The sequence below is a fragment of the Neodiprion fabricii genome, chromosome 4 (genome assembly GCF_021155785.1).
Source record: "Neodiprion fabricii isolate iyNeoFabr1 chromosome 4, iyNeoFabr1.1, whole genome shotgun sequence".
Classification (NCBI taxonomy): domain Eukaryota; kingdom Metazoa; phylum Arthropoda; class Insecta; order Hymenoptera; family Diprionidae; genus Neodiprion; species Neodiprion fabricii.
The window spans coordinates 36,242,607-36,260,918 of record NC_060242.1 but is presented as its reverse complement, the minus strand read 5'-3'; the positions used below and the strand labels follow the sequence as shown (position 1 = coordinate 36,260,918).

Here is an 18,312-nt window from a genome sequence, read left to right as displayed (position 1 = left end):
TTGTGACGATTCCACGTGTGTGCCAAACTGAAAATTACATCCTTGTCAATAATTCAACTCGGTTTCCTTCAAACTATAAATTGTAACGAATTAGAAATATCAAATTTAAAAAAATCATCACGACGCGCTACCAAACTATGAATATTTCAAAGGCATGCACCCTGATGCTCGTCTATTCGTACGAATGCGTGATGATTTAAGCTATCCCAGCAACATCCAGGTTCATCGATTAGAAAACGACTCCGGTGCAACTTCGTACACAGAGCACATCGTATTCCGGCTCTAAAACAACGGGGGTAGTTAGGTATTAGGTGTACATACATTGTACATATGTCGCGACGTTAATTCCTCAGATCCTCGCCAATGTGTGTAGTACCTACATCCAAGTAACACACACACGCGCACCTAAAATCTGGTACATACATACATGCATACTTGCACAGACGTATGTAAACATTCACGTCCAAAGTCTGCACAGGGAATATTGAATTTTCAAGCGGACTGCACGCGGACAGTTTGAGAGATCCCGAGTACGTACATCGCACGTATAATGCACACATGCCTACATGGGCAGAGGTACGCAGAGACGCGGATGTGTGTGTGTGTGTGCGTACGTAAGGTATGTATACCTAAGCGTATAACGCTTCGCTCTGAATCCCGTCAGCTAGGCTGCCGACGTCGTCGCGATCCGACCAACAAGAAAAACCACGTGACTCGACCAAGGTATCAAATTCCTACCCGAGTCTCCGTGTGAAGCAGTTTATACATACGTACATGCGTATCTGTGCCTATATAACATATGCATGTACATCAACGCGGCCCCCAGAGGCAATTACATATGTTACCTTATATACCTGCGATTTCACGCCTGCGTAATTGGACTTATTATGCATATATATCACGTATATATATATATATATATATATATATATATATATATATACGTGATATATATATATGTGATCAGCAAACATTTTTTGTCTCCTTTCTTTCCGTCTAACGCTAATTTTCTTTTCTCTCTATGTTCAATCCTCTGCCCATATGCATACGTATATAATGAATCAAAGTTAAATATGTGAAAAAAAATGTGTACATTTATACGCGTCAAAGATTCGGAATTATACATTGAGAGAAATTTTTAGTTCCAGTTACCGCTCAGTTCTTGACTATTTTCATTTTTTACCACAATCGAAACATATAGTTCTAGGTAGAAAATGAAAATTAGTTTTCTAGCTGTTACCGGAAAGTCTAGTATCCGTTACTATTCTTTCTCATTACTGTTGCGAAAATTTGATGCTTGTGCAACGATAAATTGATGTTAAAGCCTTATTTAATTAAAAAAAAGTAGAGTAAACCGAACAAGCTGATTTTGCGTTGCAATTATCAAAAAAGGATCGACAATAGCGCAAAATAGTTAGGCGTACCTCGTTTTTCATAATTCCAACAATATTCAAACAGCTTTTTTTAACGATACCTGTTTTACTGAATTTTTCTAGTTACTGTAACAAATGAAATTTTTCTCAGTGTACAATATTGTATGTTGCACACGCATAATGTGCCGTGAGAAGCGAGAATTAATATTGACCAAATGTTGTCAATCTCACGTTTTCATTTATAATTTATAACTGCGTACGAAAAATGTGGTTTCCGACAATTCAAGCGTCATAAAACTTCTTCAATTAGATTCAATTGAATAACATAAAGAGGACGCGGGTTATCCTTGCCGTGGTTACAAATTTTCCAAGCACATCGCGCAGCGTACGCGTCACTAAAGATTCGGGTCGAGATGCTCTGAAAATGATATCGTTTTACCCGTCAAGTTATAAGAGCGAGGATATGTATGATTGGAGCGTCTCTGTCTCGACGAATTATAGTTTATCAAGCGGGGTCATTTCAGATAAATTTAACATCGTCAATGGAACTAACTAGATTACTCCTATTCATATATATACACATATATGTATATATCTTGCGACTATGATCTTTATAGAGTAATCGAGAAGATGAGGAAACTTTCGTTTTGTATTCAATTTTCTCCTGCCCAATCGTACAACGCGATAACGAATCGGCAAAACGATAACTGGATCAAATTTAGGGGATCGAAATTCATTGATTTATTCTTTCTTCAATTCTGTATATATATATATATATGTATATAAATTGTACGAATGAATTTGAATTATTGTATAAAATTTAGACGTATCATACGTCGCGAAAATTTACCCGGAGTTGTTTGCTGGGTCTGATCGCTGGTGTCCTGGGTAGCATCTTCATCGGTGATTAGATTGTCATCGGGACTGGTGCGTTTCGGTTCGATGTCGATACCGTTGGCGCCTGCATTTATAGTTTGTGACTCCTCTGGTTCTGTAACGAGAAAACGAGAAAGAGATAAATAAATATCAACTCCTCGTGCAGATCCATGAAAGTATCATACACACAGTGCAGTGTGTATAACACACAAAGTGTTTCTTTCATCTTTTATAATCCAGCCATTGAGCCGCTAAAGCGCGCGGCGATGTATAATTTAATTGACATCGCGAAACGCTGATCTGCATCGTATAATAATTAGCGAATCCCCAGCTTTCAAATTCGCGTTCGAATTCGACGTGAAAAAGGAATTTTTTAAAACATCCGACGAGTTATCGTATAAAATAATACATAACACCCAGACGTGCGTATAAACACATAAACGTCAAATGTATTTGATATTGAATCGCCTGAAGCGGTTTTCCAGACACCATGACGTGAACGCCTTTAACCATCGATTTCAAACGAACATCAGAGAGTTTTTCTTTAAAGTTCTGTTCACGGTTGGCTCTACAGAATTGACCGTTTGTGTACATCCCTGTCTCATTTACCATCGAGTACCCTAAATCGGAGTAATCTGCTGTGGAAGATCTCCATTTTCGATACGTAGCAGAGCAAAACTATACCGGTAATCACCGTTTTTCAAAGAACAAGAACTTGAACCGGAAACCGAAAAATGTAAAGTTCAAACGCTGAGTTTCGTATCAGTTGGCGATGATGTCAGGCTGGTATATTCGGTCAGTAGTTTCGCCGTCTAATATCTAGAGCGTGTACAGATAATAGTTTGCTGCTCAGAGTAGCGAAGCATATTCGTAGATAAGGAAAATATTTTTTAAACACATTTTTCCACTAAGTAGTCTTACTAACAACGAATGCGCGAGTAAATTTCTTCCGGCAAATCGCTACCGGAAATACCATCCACGGCTATATAATGTCAACAACTGCAGTTTAGAATCGAAAAAACGACACGCGACCCTGACGTGCCTTATTTGGTACTCACTTATCAAAACTTGTGATTTGTACTTTATCACCGCACTCGACTCCATTTCTCATTATAGAAAACAAAACGAAGAAATCAGGGAACGAAACGTTCTTCGGACGATTTTCACTACTGTTTCAAGAGCAGCCTTAATTGTCGGCAACGTACGGACGACTGAATAGCAGGTTGAGATCATACTCGAGGTATGCACTTTGGGTTTGAGTTAAAATTATCTCTCTTATCTCTTATCGCATACCAAGCTTACGTGCGTATACATCCAGGTATATACGGATACATTAACCGTCGTTGTCGACGAAATATCGACACCAAAACAGACCACGTGGTGCAGGGTAATACAGATCGAGCAATTAGATGACCGGTTGTTGTCTTGTAGGTACGTGTCGTACAAATTGTTGTTGTAATCTATGTTCCGAACGTTCGCTAAAGTGAAACCGTGATACCCGTGCATGAGATGAGCTGATGAGAATTGTTCGGAAAGTTGTTGGCTTGTTTCAAGTAGGAATAATAGAACCAGTTACCCATCCCCGCAATTGCCGCGATGCATCTGTCGCATACGCATTGTACCTACGTGTTTCAAACACGTACGCCTTATGCTTAGAAATCTCTTAGAACGAACCGATTTACGGTGTCTGTTATCTTATAACTTGCAACTTTGAATGTAACTAGAGACACGGATGCTCCGTATCAGGCATCAGGACTAATTAAGTAGCCAGCTATAAATGAGTGCATTCAGTTTTAACAACGTCCGCCGAGGCAAAAAGAAATAGGAAAAGCTTGGATGTGTAAAGTTGAATCTGCGTTTCTTTGCCGGAATCGTCGTATACCGCGAATAATATTATACCTATGCAATGTTTAACATACACTGAGAGAAATTATTAGTTCCCGTTACCGCTCAGTCCTTGACTATTTTTATTTTTTACCACAATCGAAAAATATAGTTCTAGGTACAAAATGAAATTTTTTTTTCAACGATACCTGTTTTACTAAATTTTTCTAGTTACTGTAACAAATGAAATTTTTCTCAATGCACGTGTTGGTGTAGACGTACAAACCTCCGAAAAAAAAAAATGAGAACAAAGTTAGTAACGTTACTGTAAACTATACATGCTCGGGAGAAATATAATCATATTTTGCAAAGCCAACAACTCCTCGAAAGTCATAATAAAATTATACCGCAACAATGATTAGTCCATAATTTTCCTACCGATGTATCGTTACGTTAACGTTACCAACTTCATCCTCATAATAAAAACCCACTTCAATGCCAAACAGTTTTCGATTATCAATTAACCCGTTCAACGTACTACCGAAATTTCTTTAACAAGTCCGGATGTGCAGATACGTATGTACGCGGTACACGCGAAAAGAAAAGAAAAAAAAGAAAATGAAAAACAAAAAACAATGCCAGTTAGTAGCGTATAATATCGTCGACTCCGCGATACGTCATACCAGAGCTGTTATAAGAATAGACAAGACCTGACAAGAGGAATATTATGTCACGTGCCCGTTGTTGCTGCGGTAGGTTGTCCTGTCTAGACAGCTTGAAACGCCGCCTACATCCAGAGGAGAGCGTACCTATACGGATAGCGTAATAATATAAAACGAGAATGAGATTGGAGAAGAAATAAATGGAAAAAAAAAAATAAGAAAACGTCCGAGTGCTCAACTTTTTCGTTTCTTGTCGCTTGTGTGCGCTTGTGTCTTTCACGCGGTAGGACGGGCCTAGGAATCCCACGGCTACGCATGGTTACGCACGTTTGTATATATACGTTTACATATACATATATATATATATATATACACGTTTGAATACCTACACCTATGTTACATGCGTACATATGGTATATGCGTGCGTACACGGCGATGACAAAATACAGCACATGGCGCTCCTCTTTCAAGACTGAGCTGATGATCTTATCGAGGACGTACGTACGTTGCAGTTCACGGCGCGATACGCAGCTTTGAAGATATCACGACCAGAGCCAACTCAGGCGTTACGAAAACAACGGTCGTCGAGGCGAAGGAGTCATCCTCGAAATTAAGAAATTTTAATAAGCGGTAAGTGTGCGTTGGAAGTTGTCGTCTCCCGAATTTTTATCTTCCACTTTATTTTATTGAGGTTATTTATTTGTTTGGTTCGTTGCGAGAAGTCTTATTAATTTATTGTAAGATAAATTGGTGATTTGTTTAAGATGTTTCCTTTTGAGTTTTGTGAATTTTTGAAAACTTTAGCTGGTTATATCCTGGTCTTTGGTTATCTGGAAGACTTTTACTTTTAGATAAACTAAAGTTGCCAGAATTTCTCTGATGAACTTTTACAACAGAGGTGGAACGAATTAAATTGAATAATGAATTCAACTGAACTTTTCCAGTACACTTGATGATACCAGCGATATGAAATTTGTAAATAACTTTATTTATTATTGAGAAAACGTCTCAATTTCTACGACATCTTTTAAGGCATACCTTCTCCTCCCTTTTCACAACAATCCCGTGAAGAGAGCGTTGTTTATTAAACTTGAATTTATTCTCTACCAATAAAACATTTACAAATAACTCTAATTTAACTTGGAACTAATTTACAAACTATAAACCAATGAACAAGCCTTTTCTACACAAGTGTACGGTTGTGTGGGTGAAATTTTGGACGAAGAAAAAAAAAATTGGATACGAGGGAGGAATGAAGGGGGGAAAGTTGCTCGGGTGCAGCAACGGCGACTTGGGGTAAGATCCAATTAGGCAAACCAAGCGAGAGATGTACAATATATAGAAGAAGCTGCTCGTTACGGAAGGCGGACAAATTAAGAGTGAAACAAAAATAAGATGACGAACACAATGAAGAAACAGGTTTCCTATCGCGAGTCACTTCTAAGGAGTAATTATAAGTATAGGTACGGCAAACTCACAGCTCGCGATCAATGATTCCTCGAACTGCAACGTTTACGTCGTTAATGGGAACGAAACAAGCGCGTGCAGTCAGTTTGATAAAGTTTTCGAAACAATCGATATATTTGACGCAAATCGATGCTGAACAATGACGATGGACATTCTCAAGCGTTTGTTACATAAACCTGCAAGGTGGCAACTGGAGTGTAATAACGGGAAAAAATAACCACGTAAGAATTTGCTGTGACACGAAATTCCGATTCGTGATTCCGGTAGACATTTCATTCGGCGCCAGCTCTCGGGTGACAGGAAGTGAGGTTTAAAATTGTCTCATTCTTTCCCCGTAGGTGAATTTCTTTTGTCAAATAACAACAATATTCAACGGCTGAGTAAGAGGAGGATAACCGTGACATTTTTATAAGTTTTCCATGTACCATCGAACATAAATAAGTGTATAACGGACTATCGACGTTAAACACAAACCCTGAAGAACCAACGCGGCTACCAAGTTATACATGTATCGAACCCTTGCAATTAGATCGGGGTCGCAAAGACATCCATTGTGCCATCCGAGCGATTAGGGCCGTACGTGTAGTGGATGTACGAAGGAACGAACCCGCGCCAGAGTTCGTGGTTGGAAAGCTTGAGAGGGCTTTCTTCTTCTTCCGAACGGTGGATGGAGAGTACAAAGGCTGTGATTAGAGGGGACATTCTTTGTTTCGAATTTGTTATGCGACAGACGATCCCGAGGTACACGATGTCCTACACTACACCTATCCTTATAATATCCTCCGGGCCTCATGTACTCCGCATGATCACCGGCACATGCACGTAAAACACATACCAACTAGCCGGAGGATATTACGGAGACGTTGGATTGAATATAAAGTGCCGAGAGCCCGAGGAATAAGGCGCGGACTGCGTGCGCGTACACAAACGCATGCCCGGCGAACCAAAAAACTATCCTGGAGAAAAAAAAAAAAACTAGAAGGAGGGACAAGGGTTGGTGGAGTCGGAGGAAGAACTATCCCGAACTGCAACCCTGCATACGAATGTGATTAACAACGGAAGGTTTACCTACTTTCGAGGGACAATCGATTTTCATTCATTCGATCGTGAATTTCACTCTTCAACCGTTGAATACTTCATTGCATGCCAAGAATTATATCCATAGCGACCAGCTCGAACCCAACGAGACGTCAAAGCGTAACGACCGTGTAGGTACGTTAAGTATGAACTGGGACGAGTGGTTGACCGAGGGAAAAATTTTCTTTTAATTACGATGTCTGATTAAACGAATGGTAGGTGTTTATGGTAACAATGCTTATTACAGGCAACGAAGGGTATAAGGTGGTGCATGGGTCAAGTGTACGCGTTGGCAAAGCTGCCGGGGCCGTTGGTTCACCGACAAAAGTACAGAGGAAGCGAAGAGAAAAAGAAAGTGAAGAGTAAAAGGAAGGGGGGAGGAAGAAAAATATTACAAAGGATGTACCTGCACACCGCGAGAAGCGAACGAACGTTGGTACAAGCCGAGAGAGTAAAGTTTTCGTTGGACTAATGGGCAAGTACGTGCGACGTGAACCCGCGCGTGAATTACACCACATTTTTTTTCATTGTTCCCGTGTGAACAAATCCCCAACAAATTTTAATTTGCGATTCATGGAGAATTTTTCATCTCCTTTCTTAAATTTAATCCTGACACGTTCGTGTGGATTCTGTTTGAAGTGAGTGAAGAAAAATCCTTGTTACAGGTAGGTACCTGTAATTACCGTGTCTAAGTCGAAACACGATCACAGCGGGGTAAATAATGGCGGTGAGGAGGAAGAAGAAGAATCGCTTAACGGAAACACTCGGAGTGTTTTTATTGTAATTACGGTTGCACTAATACATGATGTAGTTAATTTCTGGGTAGGTACTAGAGTGGAATAAAAAATTTTGGTCAACGCCTGCCCATAGTTAATATTCCATGTCGAGCGACGGTGAAATTAAGAGAAACTTGCTAATTTCTGCATACAATTACATTAGGTGCCGATGAGTTTTTACAGATTGAAACAGTACCGAGCTTGGAATGAAAGGGATACGAGACGAACTGCGACGTAGCCTCAGGCATCTCGAGTCTTCGTATAATCACTCTTAATTTCATTCGGCACCTGATAAGCTTCGAGTACTTCGTCGTGTTTTCAGTGCCCGAAGCATCCAGTGCGATGAAACGAACTTTGCCTAAGAACCATTAATCCTTTTTCCGAGTGAAAAAGTAATACCATACCGATATAAATCAAGTGCAATCAATTGACGTTAAGTAATACGTTCACGGTCCGACACTCGATTTCGTTCGATTTAGTTTAACGAATCAGCAATCCAAGTGTCGAAACTACAATTCACTGATGAAACATTTCATCGTTGATCAAACAAATTAGCAGCAAAAAAAAAATGAAGGCATATCCATTGAACCTAGAAGATAATCGACGCGTGTTAGTCGAAAAAGTACGAAGAAAATTGAGATGAAATTTTTGTTTCCTAAAATTTGTAAAGTATCGTTGTACCGATGAGAATATTATCGTGCGTGAGGAAAAGTCGACGGCATGAACGCACAAACACGCAAACCGAGACCTTATATTGGGATATTAAAGTATTTAAGCACCTGCCATCTACTTGACCGCATGCACCCGAAATAAAGAGAAGGATATACACGGACCGCGTGGATTGCCTGTTCCCGAAGGAATCACGCGCACGTTACATCCCAGCAGCACCGGATCACACAGCGAGGGCAGAGGGCGACCTGGCCGACCGGAGTCACGCAAGACTGTGCATCCGGTGGGTGCGAATGCGATCGAGGTTGTGTGAGAGCGTGCACACGTAGAGAAGATCATTTGCCGAGTTACCTTGCCCGGTACGAAAACCCATTTGTTACAATATTTGAGCCGACACGGTGCAGTGTGCCTTGTTGCAATAGCGTGGAATAAGTTGTTTCCAAGCCCTTCTTCTTCTTCGGGAGAAATGCCCGAATTGCATTTGACAATGAGTCTAAACTGCGAGGAAGAATAACGCCGTTATTGACCATTGTTAAAACTGAAGTTTGCCATGTGCAGACTCGACTCTCTGAGCATTCGAACGACTCGGCTACCCGTTACATCGCACGGTCGTCGGTGTGACGCAAACTTTGGCAAACAGACGGGGTAGGGAATCCATACACCGGCTTCCAATTGCGGATCGTCGGAGAAATATTATGCAAATGGAAATTTCTTTCTACTTTTTTCCAGGCGCGCATAGAGATCGGCTATTTTCGATGGGGTGAGAAGTTGGCGTCTAGTGAGGTTATACAAACGGAACAGATTTTCGGTTCTCCCTTTAAGAGGAAGCTCCGATCGATTTTGACAAAAAAAGAGACGAACGTATCTCCGAAAGGATGCTACGTAGCGGATTTTTCCTTTGGGATTCGATGATTCGTGAGTAACGGGATCTAACGAAGTCGTGAAAATCGTCGTAATCGAGAAAGAATCAATTCGTTTCGATATTAATCGACCGACGGAACACGCGTCAATCGAGACTCGTTAATTCTAATAGGATCGTGCATAAAATTACAGGTTCTTCTTTTACGGTGCACTTATTGAATGGAAGTCAATTATTTTTGCATGTATATGCTTGGCATTGAATGTAGAATGGGGTTATCATCACCACCAGTGATGCGTAGGTTTGGAGAGTATTCAAAGTAACCGACGCGTACACGCGAAAAAACTGTATCTACACGATTTCGATGATTTCCACGACTTTGTTAGATCCTGTTACCCATAAATCATCGAATCCCAAAGAAACGATCCACTACGTAGTACAGTTTCAGAGCAATATTCATCATTTGTAAAAATCAACCGTAGCATCCTCTTAATCCGAGGTCCTGCGGCAAACGAGAATCACGCGATTGGATTAATCGGAAGGATCGAAGGACCCCGATCCGAAGTATGGATAAATTTCCATCTCTTCGGTGTTCTAGGGTAAAAGTGGTAATCCTCGTGGTAGTTGGGTTCCGCACTTTCAATCATCGCTTCGCAGCAGTAGCGGACAATCAGGAAAATCCACCAACGATAGGCGGCTATAGCAAAGGTGTAGAAAACGGGTAAACATATTTGGAGAAACGAGACCAGCGCCAGATCCATTTTTAACGCCACTTCCTGCAGAGTGTGGAAACAGGACCTGTTCTAACCGGTCGAGTCGATCGAAACCGGGAACAGACAGTAACCGGTCACCGGTCACCGGACGGAAATGACAAAATTCCGAACCTGGAAGGAAGTAGGGAAAGGACTAATTAGGAGAGAAAGGCCGGCGGAATCACAGCCCCGAGACCGCCTCAAGGGGAGGCAAGTGCCGATCCGATTCCTAGGATAAATAGGCCAGCAACCGAGCGGAATCTTTGAATTGCGACGACAGCCGTCTTCGCGATAACCGCGCCGACATGAAGTTCCTACGGATCAACGCTGTGAGTACCGATATAATAGACAAACTAATCCGTAGAAAATCTGCCGGTTTCAACGTTACTTTTTATCATTTCCACTCTTTTTCACACTCCTTCGTCGGGCTCGGAGCGCCAGTATAAGCAAAAAAGTCGCTCTGCCTTCTCCGTGCTGCGAATCTGGGCGAGAAGTATCCACCTACGTGTGTGCAGCGTGGTCGGCAGTTTTCGTATTGTGCAAAGTCAGTGGTATATAAAGTTTGAAAACGCTGTTTTTACTCATACCTCCCACTCGATCCGCCAGTTGCACGTATATGCTACCCGGGTTTTACATCCACACGCATCGTGCATCCCTTCGAATACTTAGCCGGACGGTGTCAAATGTTACCAATTATTTTCTTCGGTAGCGTAGCTTCGTTAAATGTTGAAATCGGGATTTTCACCGGTCTAGTAAAAAACAGACCACCGTGCATTTTGATCATCCTTTATAAAAAAAAAAACAAAAAACCCTCGCCAATGCCCGCGCAGAAAAACGCTGCAACGATTAATTGCCGTGCAACTGCTGGACGAGTAAAAACTGGTATGTTCTCGAACGAATCCTATCTGTAGGTACTATCCCTTGCCCGAAGCCAATAGTTCATTACCGCGAAGGAATACAGAGATTTTTCAATAGAATCAAGTAATGGTAAACAGCTACGATATCAGCATACAAAATGAAGCACGAAGCAGGGTTATAGACGAAGTATAGGCGTGTAGACGACGGGTTAACGGCGTGTGTTTCAATATATTATAACCCGCTTTGTCTCGTACGCACGTGCCAAGTTGACTAGATGGCAGTACAGGGGAGGGAGGGGGGCCAAGAAGAATGTTGATTGTAAGATTTCACACCGTTTGCATACGCGTTTGTGGGAACCTTCCATTGCGTCGTTAGAGACTCGCCGAAACGGCAGGTCTTCACAAATGGGCGCGGTGATCGAGCTGACAATCAGCTCAGAACCGGTGACTTGTGCTCGCTGTTCCATCGTCAAGGTACGATGAACGTTGCAATTATCGACGTTGCTTGACGCTTTCCACAAAGTTAAACACTCTCACTGCTCCGTGACTAGAGAGCCGATCGACGATCCGATGCAGCGGCACGGTTCAATGCGCGGTAAAAAATTAAAGAAACCAAAAGTCAATGATTTACATTGTTAGGCTTATTTGGTTCTGGGTATTTCAAGAATTCCTTCAAACGGAATCGTCGACGATTTATTTCTGATTGCGAACCTCTAAAGGTACTACCGAAGTACTCTCAGCGTCTAGTGAGCGAGCTAAAACCAAGGATCCGTACGTACGGTGTATAAAATAAGTTTTCCCCCCCTCCGTCCCTATCCAAGGTTTTTTCCCGTGATAGGTAATCCCTGCAAGGCACGCTGGCTGCAGAACACCGACATACCCACCCTCCAAACAAAGCTTATCACGAAAGGAAGCTTTTCGCAAATGAGCTTTTCAATACCCGGAGAACAACAAGGGAATAGAAAACCACGAGGTAAACATATCCTCTGATTTCCTTCTTTCCCGTTTAATTTCAGGTAATTCTACTGGTAGCCCTCTGCGTGGGTGTTAACTCGAGCCGAAGCGAAAACGAGGATGTTGCCGCCGAAGCTGGAGCCGATCTCGGTCAAGACAACACCGATGCCGGTTCAATCACCGACGAAAGCTCCGGGTCTTCATCCCTGAAACCGACCAAACGAGGCGTCTACTATCCGGGACCAGCACTCGGGACTCACGGAGGTCACGGCGTTCACAGACACGGAGGATACTCGGGATACGGTGGCGGTTACGGATATGGTGGCGGCTACGGATACGGTGGATACGGTGGATACGGTGGCTACGGCGACGGATCGTTCTACACGGTTCCTCAACCTGTCGCAGTCCCCGTTCCCGTTCCCATAACGAGACACGTCCCGGTCGCAAAGCCGGTCCCGGTCCCGGTTCCCGTCCCGGTTGTGGTCCACCGCCACGTCCCTTTCCCGGTGACCGTGAACCGGCCGGTTCCCGTTCCAGTCCCGGTTCCACATCCGGTGGCCATCCCGGTCCCAGTTCACTACGCCCCGTTTTACGGCGGCGATTTTGGAGCTGGATACGCGCCTGGATATGGCGGTGGAGCAGCCGGCTATGGTCACGGTTTTGGGAGTCCAGGGTTCGGCCATGGCTACGGATACGGTGGCTACGGGGGACACGGTCACCACCATCATCACCACTTCAAGGGCCACCATCATCATCACTAGATGTTCGGTCGAACCAGACCAAGGTGCGATGGATATTAAGCTAACCAGGATCGTAAGCTGTATGATAACATAAGTAATCATTCGGTAGGTTTGGATGTTTCAACCTAGCTTCATCTTCGTGATGAATATCGCGTAATAGGTGTCTACGTAACTTTCTTGTCATTGTACGAATAACCGTACCTTGGACGTTTTATCTATCGTATAATATCGTTTATATCTGTATAAGTGTTACCGATGCGTTGTAGAGGTGTTTATTACATGTATACCAAATCGAATTCATCGTTTATTGTAATATTGTAGGTGTTGTACAGTACGATTAAATTGGAAGCAAGCTTCGACTAATATACGATTTGTTTCATAAAAGTGTCAAGTTTACGTGCGTCAATCCTGATTCTTTCGCATGGTTACGTCGTGTGAAAACTCCATTCCACGCAAAGCGTCCACACGTACGGCATACAACAATTTTGCAGTACAATTGCTTTGCACCGCAGCGTTTGTGCGCGCGGGTGTTTAATTACGTTTTCAAGAGCCTCGGAAAGTTGTTGGTACGCGGTTGCGACTGGCTCATATATGCACGGTAGCGATCCTGCGACGGGTGGATACGACGTACGTATAGTCATATTTTCGCAGCTGCGGTTCAACTTTGGGGAAAATTTCAAACCGCTGTCTGCTGCGCTATTGCTACAGAGGAAAGGTGAACGACTCTGACGGAATTAGAATATGGGTGCATACGTGCTGCAGGCTCTTGTCGCTGGTATGAGGTATATATAAAATAATGCGAAGCTATGTATACAAGTATATCGTATCGTACGGAAAGAAAAGTATCAAGTGCAAAAATCCATTCTGTGCGGCAGCGAAAATTGCCAACGAGTGAGGTGGAGAGTCAAAAATAGAGAGGGAGTTTCGATCGGATTATTTGCACCGAGTTACTTCGACGAAAGTTGAAACAATTCAAAAATTGAATCTTTGAGTCTGGATTCTGGACGTGAAATTTTCTAGACAAAAAATTGTTTCATTGGATAAAGTTTGCTTTTTATTTCAACGTGCTGCTACCTGCTGCTTATTATACTATCGACCAAAAACTTATTATACCAAAGACTTATTTATAAGCGTAAAAACGACAAAAGCAAACTTTATAACCAATGAATGAAATTTTCATTATTACTTCACGTGTAGAATAAAAATTTATTCAATTAAATATAGACTCAAGAAATACATTTTTTTTTTTTTTGTCGATCTGTGTAATTCGTCATCGTGAAAGTTGCAATGCGATTTAGTGAAAAAATCGTTACATATACGTAGAATCTATAAATTCAACCCTCGTTTGCACAACGTTGCGGCAAAAACAGTTCGCTAACTGTGTGGAATACGTTCGGAAATTCGTCGATACCATTTGGCTTTCACTTCTCTGCTGCCGCGACGACATCAACAACGGTGGCAGCAAGCAAGTATTGTACATATCCACAATAGTACCTCGAGGAGTTGTTGCAGCAAGTGGAATCGATCTTTCTCTGTAAAATCGGATTTGCAGTGCCTTGCAGTCGTCCTCTCTGAATTCTCTTCTCTCGAGTATACCATAGGAATGAGATATGTATACCTGTATGTACACTGTACGTGTATACATACGTATATATACACATTACACACTGAAGACAAGTTCCCGCAGGCTGGACTTGGACGGAAAACCGATTTTCAAACCGTGTAACTATGTATGCCAAACATTGAGCCGATTAGTATAACCGAGCTCTCTTCGCTTCTCGTCGAATAAAACGCAAACGAACATTCTAAACATAGATTTTTGCGCTGCTCTCGCCGAATCGTCGGACGATTCGTTATACAGCGATACGGGAATGCGTCAGTTTGGAATACCGATAGTATGTGTATGAGGCATTCCACCCCGAAACCGACGTACGTCTGACCCTCAACATTGGTGATTTTTTTATGTTCAAATATGACGTAGAGCGGGGAAAAAGAACATTTTTTACCGAGTTTCATATTTTTGAACCACGGGTTTGACTCTCAATATGCTTCCGAAAACACGAAAACTATTGGCTTGAAATTTTTCTCATGACTTCTTTGTTGAGAAATGACGATTTTGAGGCACAGATGGAAGTGGGCAAGATATACAGATTTCAATTTTATTCGTTTTTCCTCACTTTTCAATAACTTGTTTCGCCTGTGACTTCCAAACGAAAAGCGCAAAAGTAAAGAAAGCAAATGAGATGTAAATTTATATTTTTTACCCAATTGCATGTGTGTATCGAAATATTCGTTTTTTAGCAAAGAATTAATGAAATAAATTCGAAACCAATAGATTGGGGCTATTGATTCGATAAATGGGTTTTCGTATTTTCGTGAGCAATAAAAATCTAAAACTCGATGAAAGACGTCCTTGTACACTCTACACCGTATTTAAAGAATACGGAACACCTCATATGCTTGTTTACAGAACCAACGAAGAAGAAATTTGTCTTTCCATCGTTATACATAGTATCTATAACTTCGTTGTACCGTTTTTGCAAATATGTGATACCTTGACAAATATATCAAGTCATACTACGATACTATCGAAAATTAAGCCGTATGCAATGATCAGAAATTATCCAAGGTGTATGCAGGTATGCACGTACTCGTGTATAACGTAGGTTACACGTTTAACTGTGAATATAGACTCAATTCCGACAGCAGTGACAGAATACTCCAGGCATCCAGCCATTCAGCCTCCGGCTAAGTTGGAAGATTAATTCATACCTTTACCGACGTGGCATCAAAGCCTCGGTCACTAATTAATTCCAACCATCAAGTAAAACAAACGAGATTTACACCAAACAATGTATAGCAGACTTTTCCTTTTCCTATAATATACCTAAGGCATGGAAAATCGCGAAGCCGTTTAGGTTCTTGTATGGAATCTCTCTCACATGCACACAGACTTGGTGATCTGGATTTCCTTTTACGTGGGTATTATAATAGAGGTTCCATAAATATGAAATTCGAATTTCCTGCTCAATATCCCTATTTTATCGAACTTCAATTTAACCACCCACCACGGCTACGGTCTTTATTACAAACCGCCTGTAGTGGTTGAACTCGAAGGAGCCGATGTACGTGTATTCTTGAAAGGTTATATAATTTACGGTTCATTTTAAGTCGATACATCGCAGCGTTGTCGTTACGATGTCAAGATTGTCAACATATATTTAGAGAGCCGAACGATATCGCTGTTACAATCGTACGCAGAAGCAAGAAAACAATTTTTTTTTTTTCAAAACCAACTCTCATACCTGTAACTTCAAATTATTATCTTCGTCGCGAAAATTCATGAACAAATTTTACGTATCACATCCCAGGATCGCGATGACAATAACGATTGAAGCTTCCCGTTTATAATTCGACGAAGGTGGAATTCCGCATCCAGCTTTGTAACTCGAGAAAATCGATTCGTCAATTTTACCTACTTCAACTTGCATCGTATAATTTAAGCTTCGAAACTGGCAGGAACTCCGAGAATTTATGCGCAACGGATTCCACAATCGCGTAGGTATAGGTATTATATCGTACATACCTACGTAATATGCTAGTTCGTTATCGGTAAACGCCAAACTTCGGTATTCGTCAATACGGTATATATGTATTGTTCGCAAAATTCAGAGAAAAACTTTATCTCATCGTTAAAAATTATTTTTCATCCGGGTTGTACATGATAATATAGGTATTTTTTACCTACCTAACTAGATTCTACGTGTTTCATTCAAAGTTTGGATTAACTGTGCCGTTATTTCGTTACGTAGTTGAAAAAATACGCAAAAAAATAAAATCAACACCAGTGTAAACTTTAATTTAAAATAAACTTAAATAACAATTATGCTTCGCATATCAGGTCAAATCTTCATGCAGATTATACAATTTTCTCATAAACTATATTGATAAATAATTAATTTGCATTCGACACATTTGATTCTGTACACCAGAATTCATGATTGTCAATGTTGTTGTTATCATTATTGTTATACGATTCTCAGACGTCTTTGGGGGCTCTAATTGCACGATGTACAAAATCCAGTGTGTAATTCCGTCGGTCTCAGGCCTTTGAAATTTGGATAATCTTGAAATCCGTGATACGTATATATAATGCGACACGACATGCGTCTGACTGGAATTCGGGCTTTGAATTGAAAGCACAGCACAGAGAATAGGCGAAAACCATATTATACACATCTAATCGCTCAAATATTAAAAAGCATCGAAATATTGGTTAACCGAAAAGATCGTGCTCGGTTTTTGCTTCGGTCTGACATAGCAAAAGCCTAGCGAATATATTCGCCAACCCAATGTTTAATAAAACACTTGCAATAAAAGACTTTCGACGTTTCTACCATTTCAAATATCAATAACGTACATGTCGAAACTTTTCATTTTTTAAACATCATGCCAAAATATCTAGTTTTGAAGATTGAACGTCGACATTATCACTATCCGAGATTACATCTAGTTTAAACATATACGCAGTATACGTATAAGCTTTTCTCACATTGCTCACATTATTAAAAACAATTTAGCTATATTTGACTATACTCTCTCAATTATAATTCTTTACAGGTTCGTTCAATTATACAACAGCACTCGAATTTAACATCCTGCATCTCTCTTGCAGTTAACAAAAAAGTTGGTCCAAAATTTGAGTTTCGCGTTATAGAAAATCCATAAATAGCAGCGTTCCCTCCATTATTCGAGGATCCCCCCCCCCCAACCTTCCCCCCTCCGCCGCCCTCCGCCATGACAAGCAAGCCTTTCTGGCACGCATACGCGACGAAGGATAGAAGGGGGGGGGGGGGGGGGGGGGGGGAGGAGGAGTACCAGGGCCACTGTACGTTGAGAAAGGTTATAGTAATCGAGGAGAGGCGGCTATATCGACTCGCTAGTACGAAAAGTGGACCGGCGCACGGGGGACTTGTAAGAATACGAACTCGTCGTCGGTCCGTCCATTCATCCGGGGGATACTTACTAACAAACAGGCTGAGAGAGTATCGAGAGGATGAGAGGAAAGGTGGCGGCGGATGGGGGATGAGGGGGGAGGCGGAGGAATTGAACTGGGCGAGAAGAAGAAGCTGGAGCTGCCGCGAGTAGGAGAGGCGGTCTCGCCTCTCGGACACGGCTTTCAAGTTCAATATTGTAGCGCAAGCGCGAGCTTGCGAACTATAAACCGCTAGCGAGCGAGTGCGTGCGTGAGAAATATCCGATTCGAGTGAGTCAGAGACGGAGAGAGAGAGAGAGAGAGACAGAGAGAGTCTCCGCAAGGCGCGAGCAGATCCTCTCTATCTCTCTCTCCCTCTCTCTCTCTCTCTCTCTCTCTCTCTCTCTCTCTCCCTCTCTCTCTCTCTCCCTCTCTCTCTCTCTAGGCTTCG

The 18,312-nt window shown here is 41.8% G+C and overlaps 2 protein-coding genes across 4 annotated transcripts in view; one reads left to right on the top strand and one right to left on the bottom strand.

The window, feature by feature from the left end:
- Positions 1-18,312, bottom strand: part of LOC124181166 — a 36,557-nt gene that overhangs the window by 6,098 nt on the left and 12,147 nt on the right. The window contains exons 1-2 of one of the 2 annotated variants that reach the window (XM_046567462.1): positions 3,308-3,446; positions 2,224-2,364 (exon numbers count right to left, since the gene is read on the bottom strand). In XM_046567462.1, the coding sequence (XP_046423418.1) occupies positions 2,224-2,364; positions 3,308-3,353 (187 nt within the window). In that variant the 5' untranslated portion in view covers positions 3,354-3,446. Of the gene's footprint in view, positions 1-2,223; positions 2,365-3,307; positions 3,447-18,312 lie in introns of those variants that run through there. The other variant, XM_046567461.1, reaches the window with a different exon arrangement.
- Positions 5,203-13,233, top strand: LOC124181181 (cuticle protein 64-like). Of its 2 annotated transcripts, none has more exons than XR_006870394.1 (2): positions 5,203-5,365; positions 12,209-12,263. XR_006870394.1 is itself a non-coding variant. In XM_046567496.1 (2 exons), the coding sequence occupies exons 1-2, from the start codon at positions 11,598-11,600 to the stop codon at positions 12,905-12,907; spliced, it is 768 nt and encodes a 255-aa protein (XP_046423452.1). In that variant the 5' UTR covers positions 11,594-11,597; the 3' UTR covers positions 12,908-13,233. The 2 variants fall into 2 exon arrangements, 1 of the variants encoding a protein (XP_046423452.1); XM_046567496.1 differs by lacking the exon at positions 5,203-5,365 and adding an exon at positions 11,594-11,666 and having other exon boundaries at positions 12,209-13,233.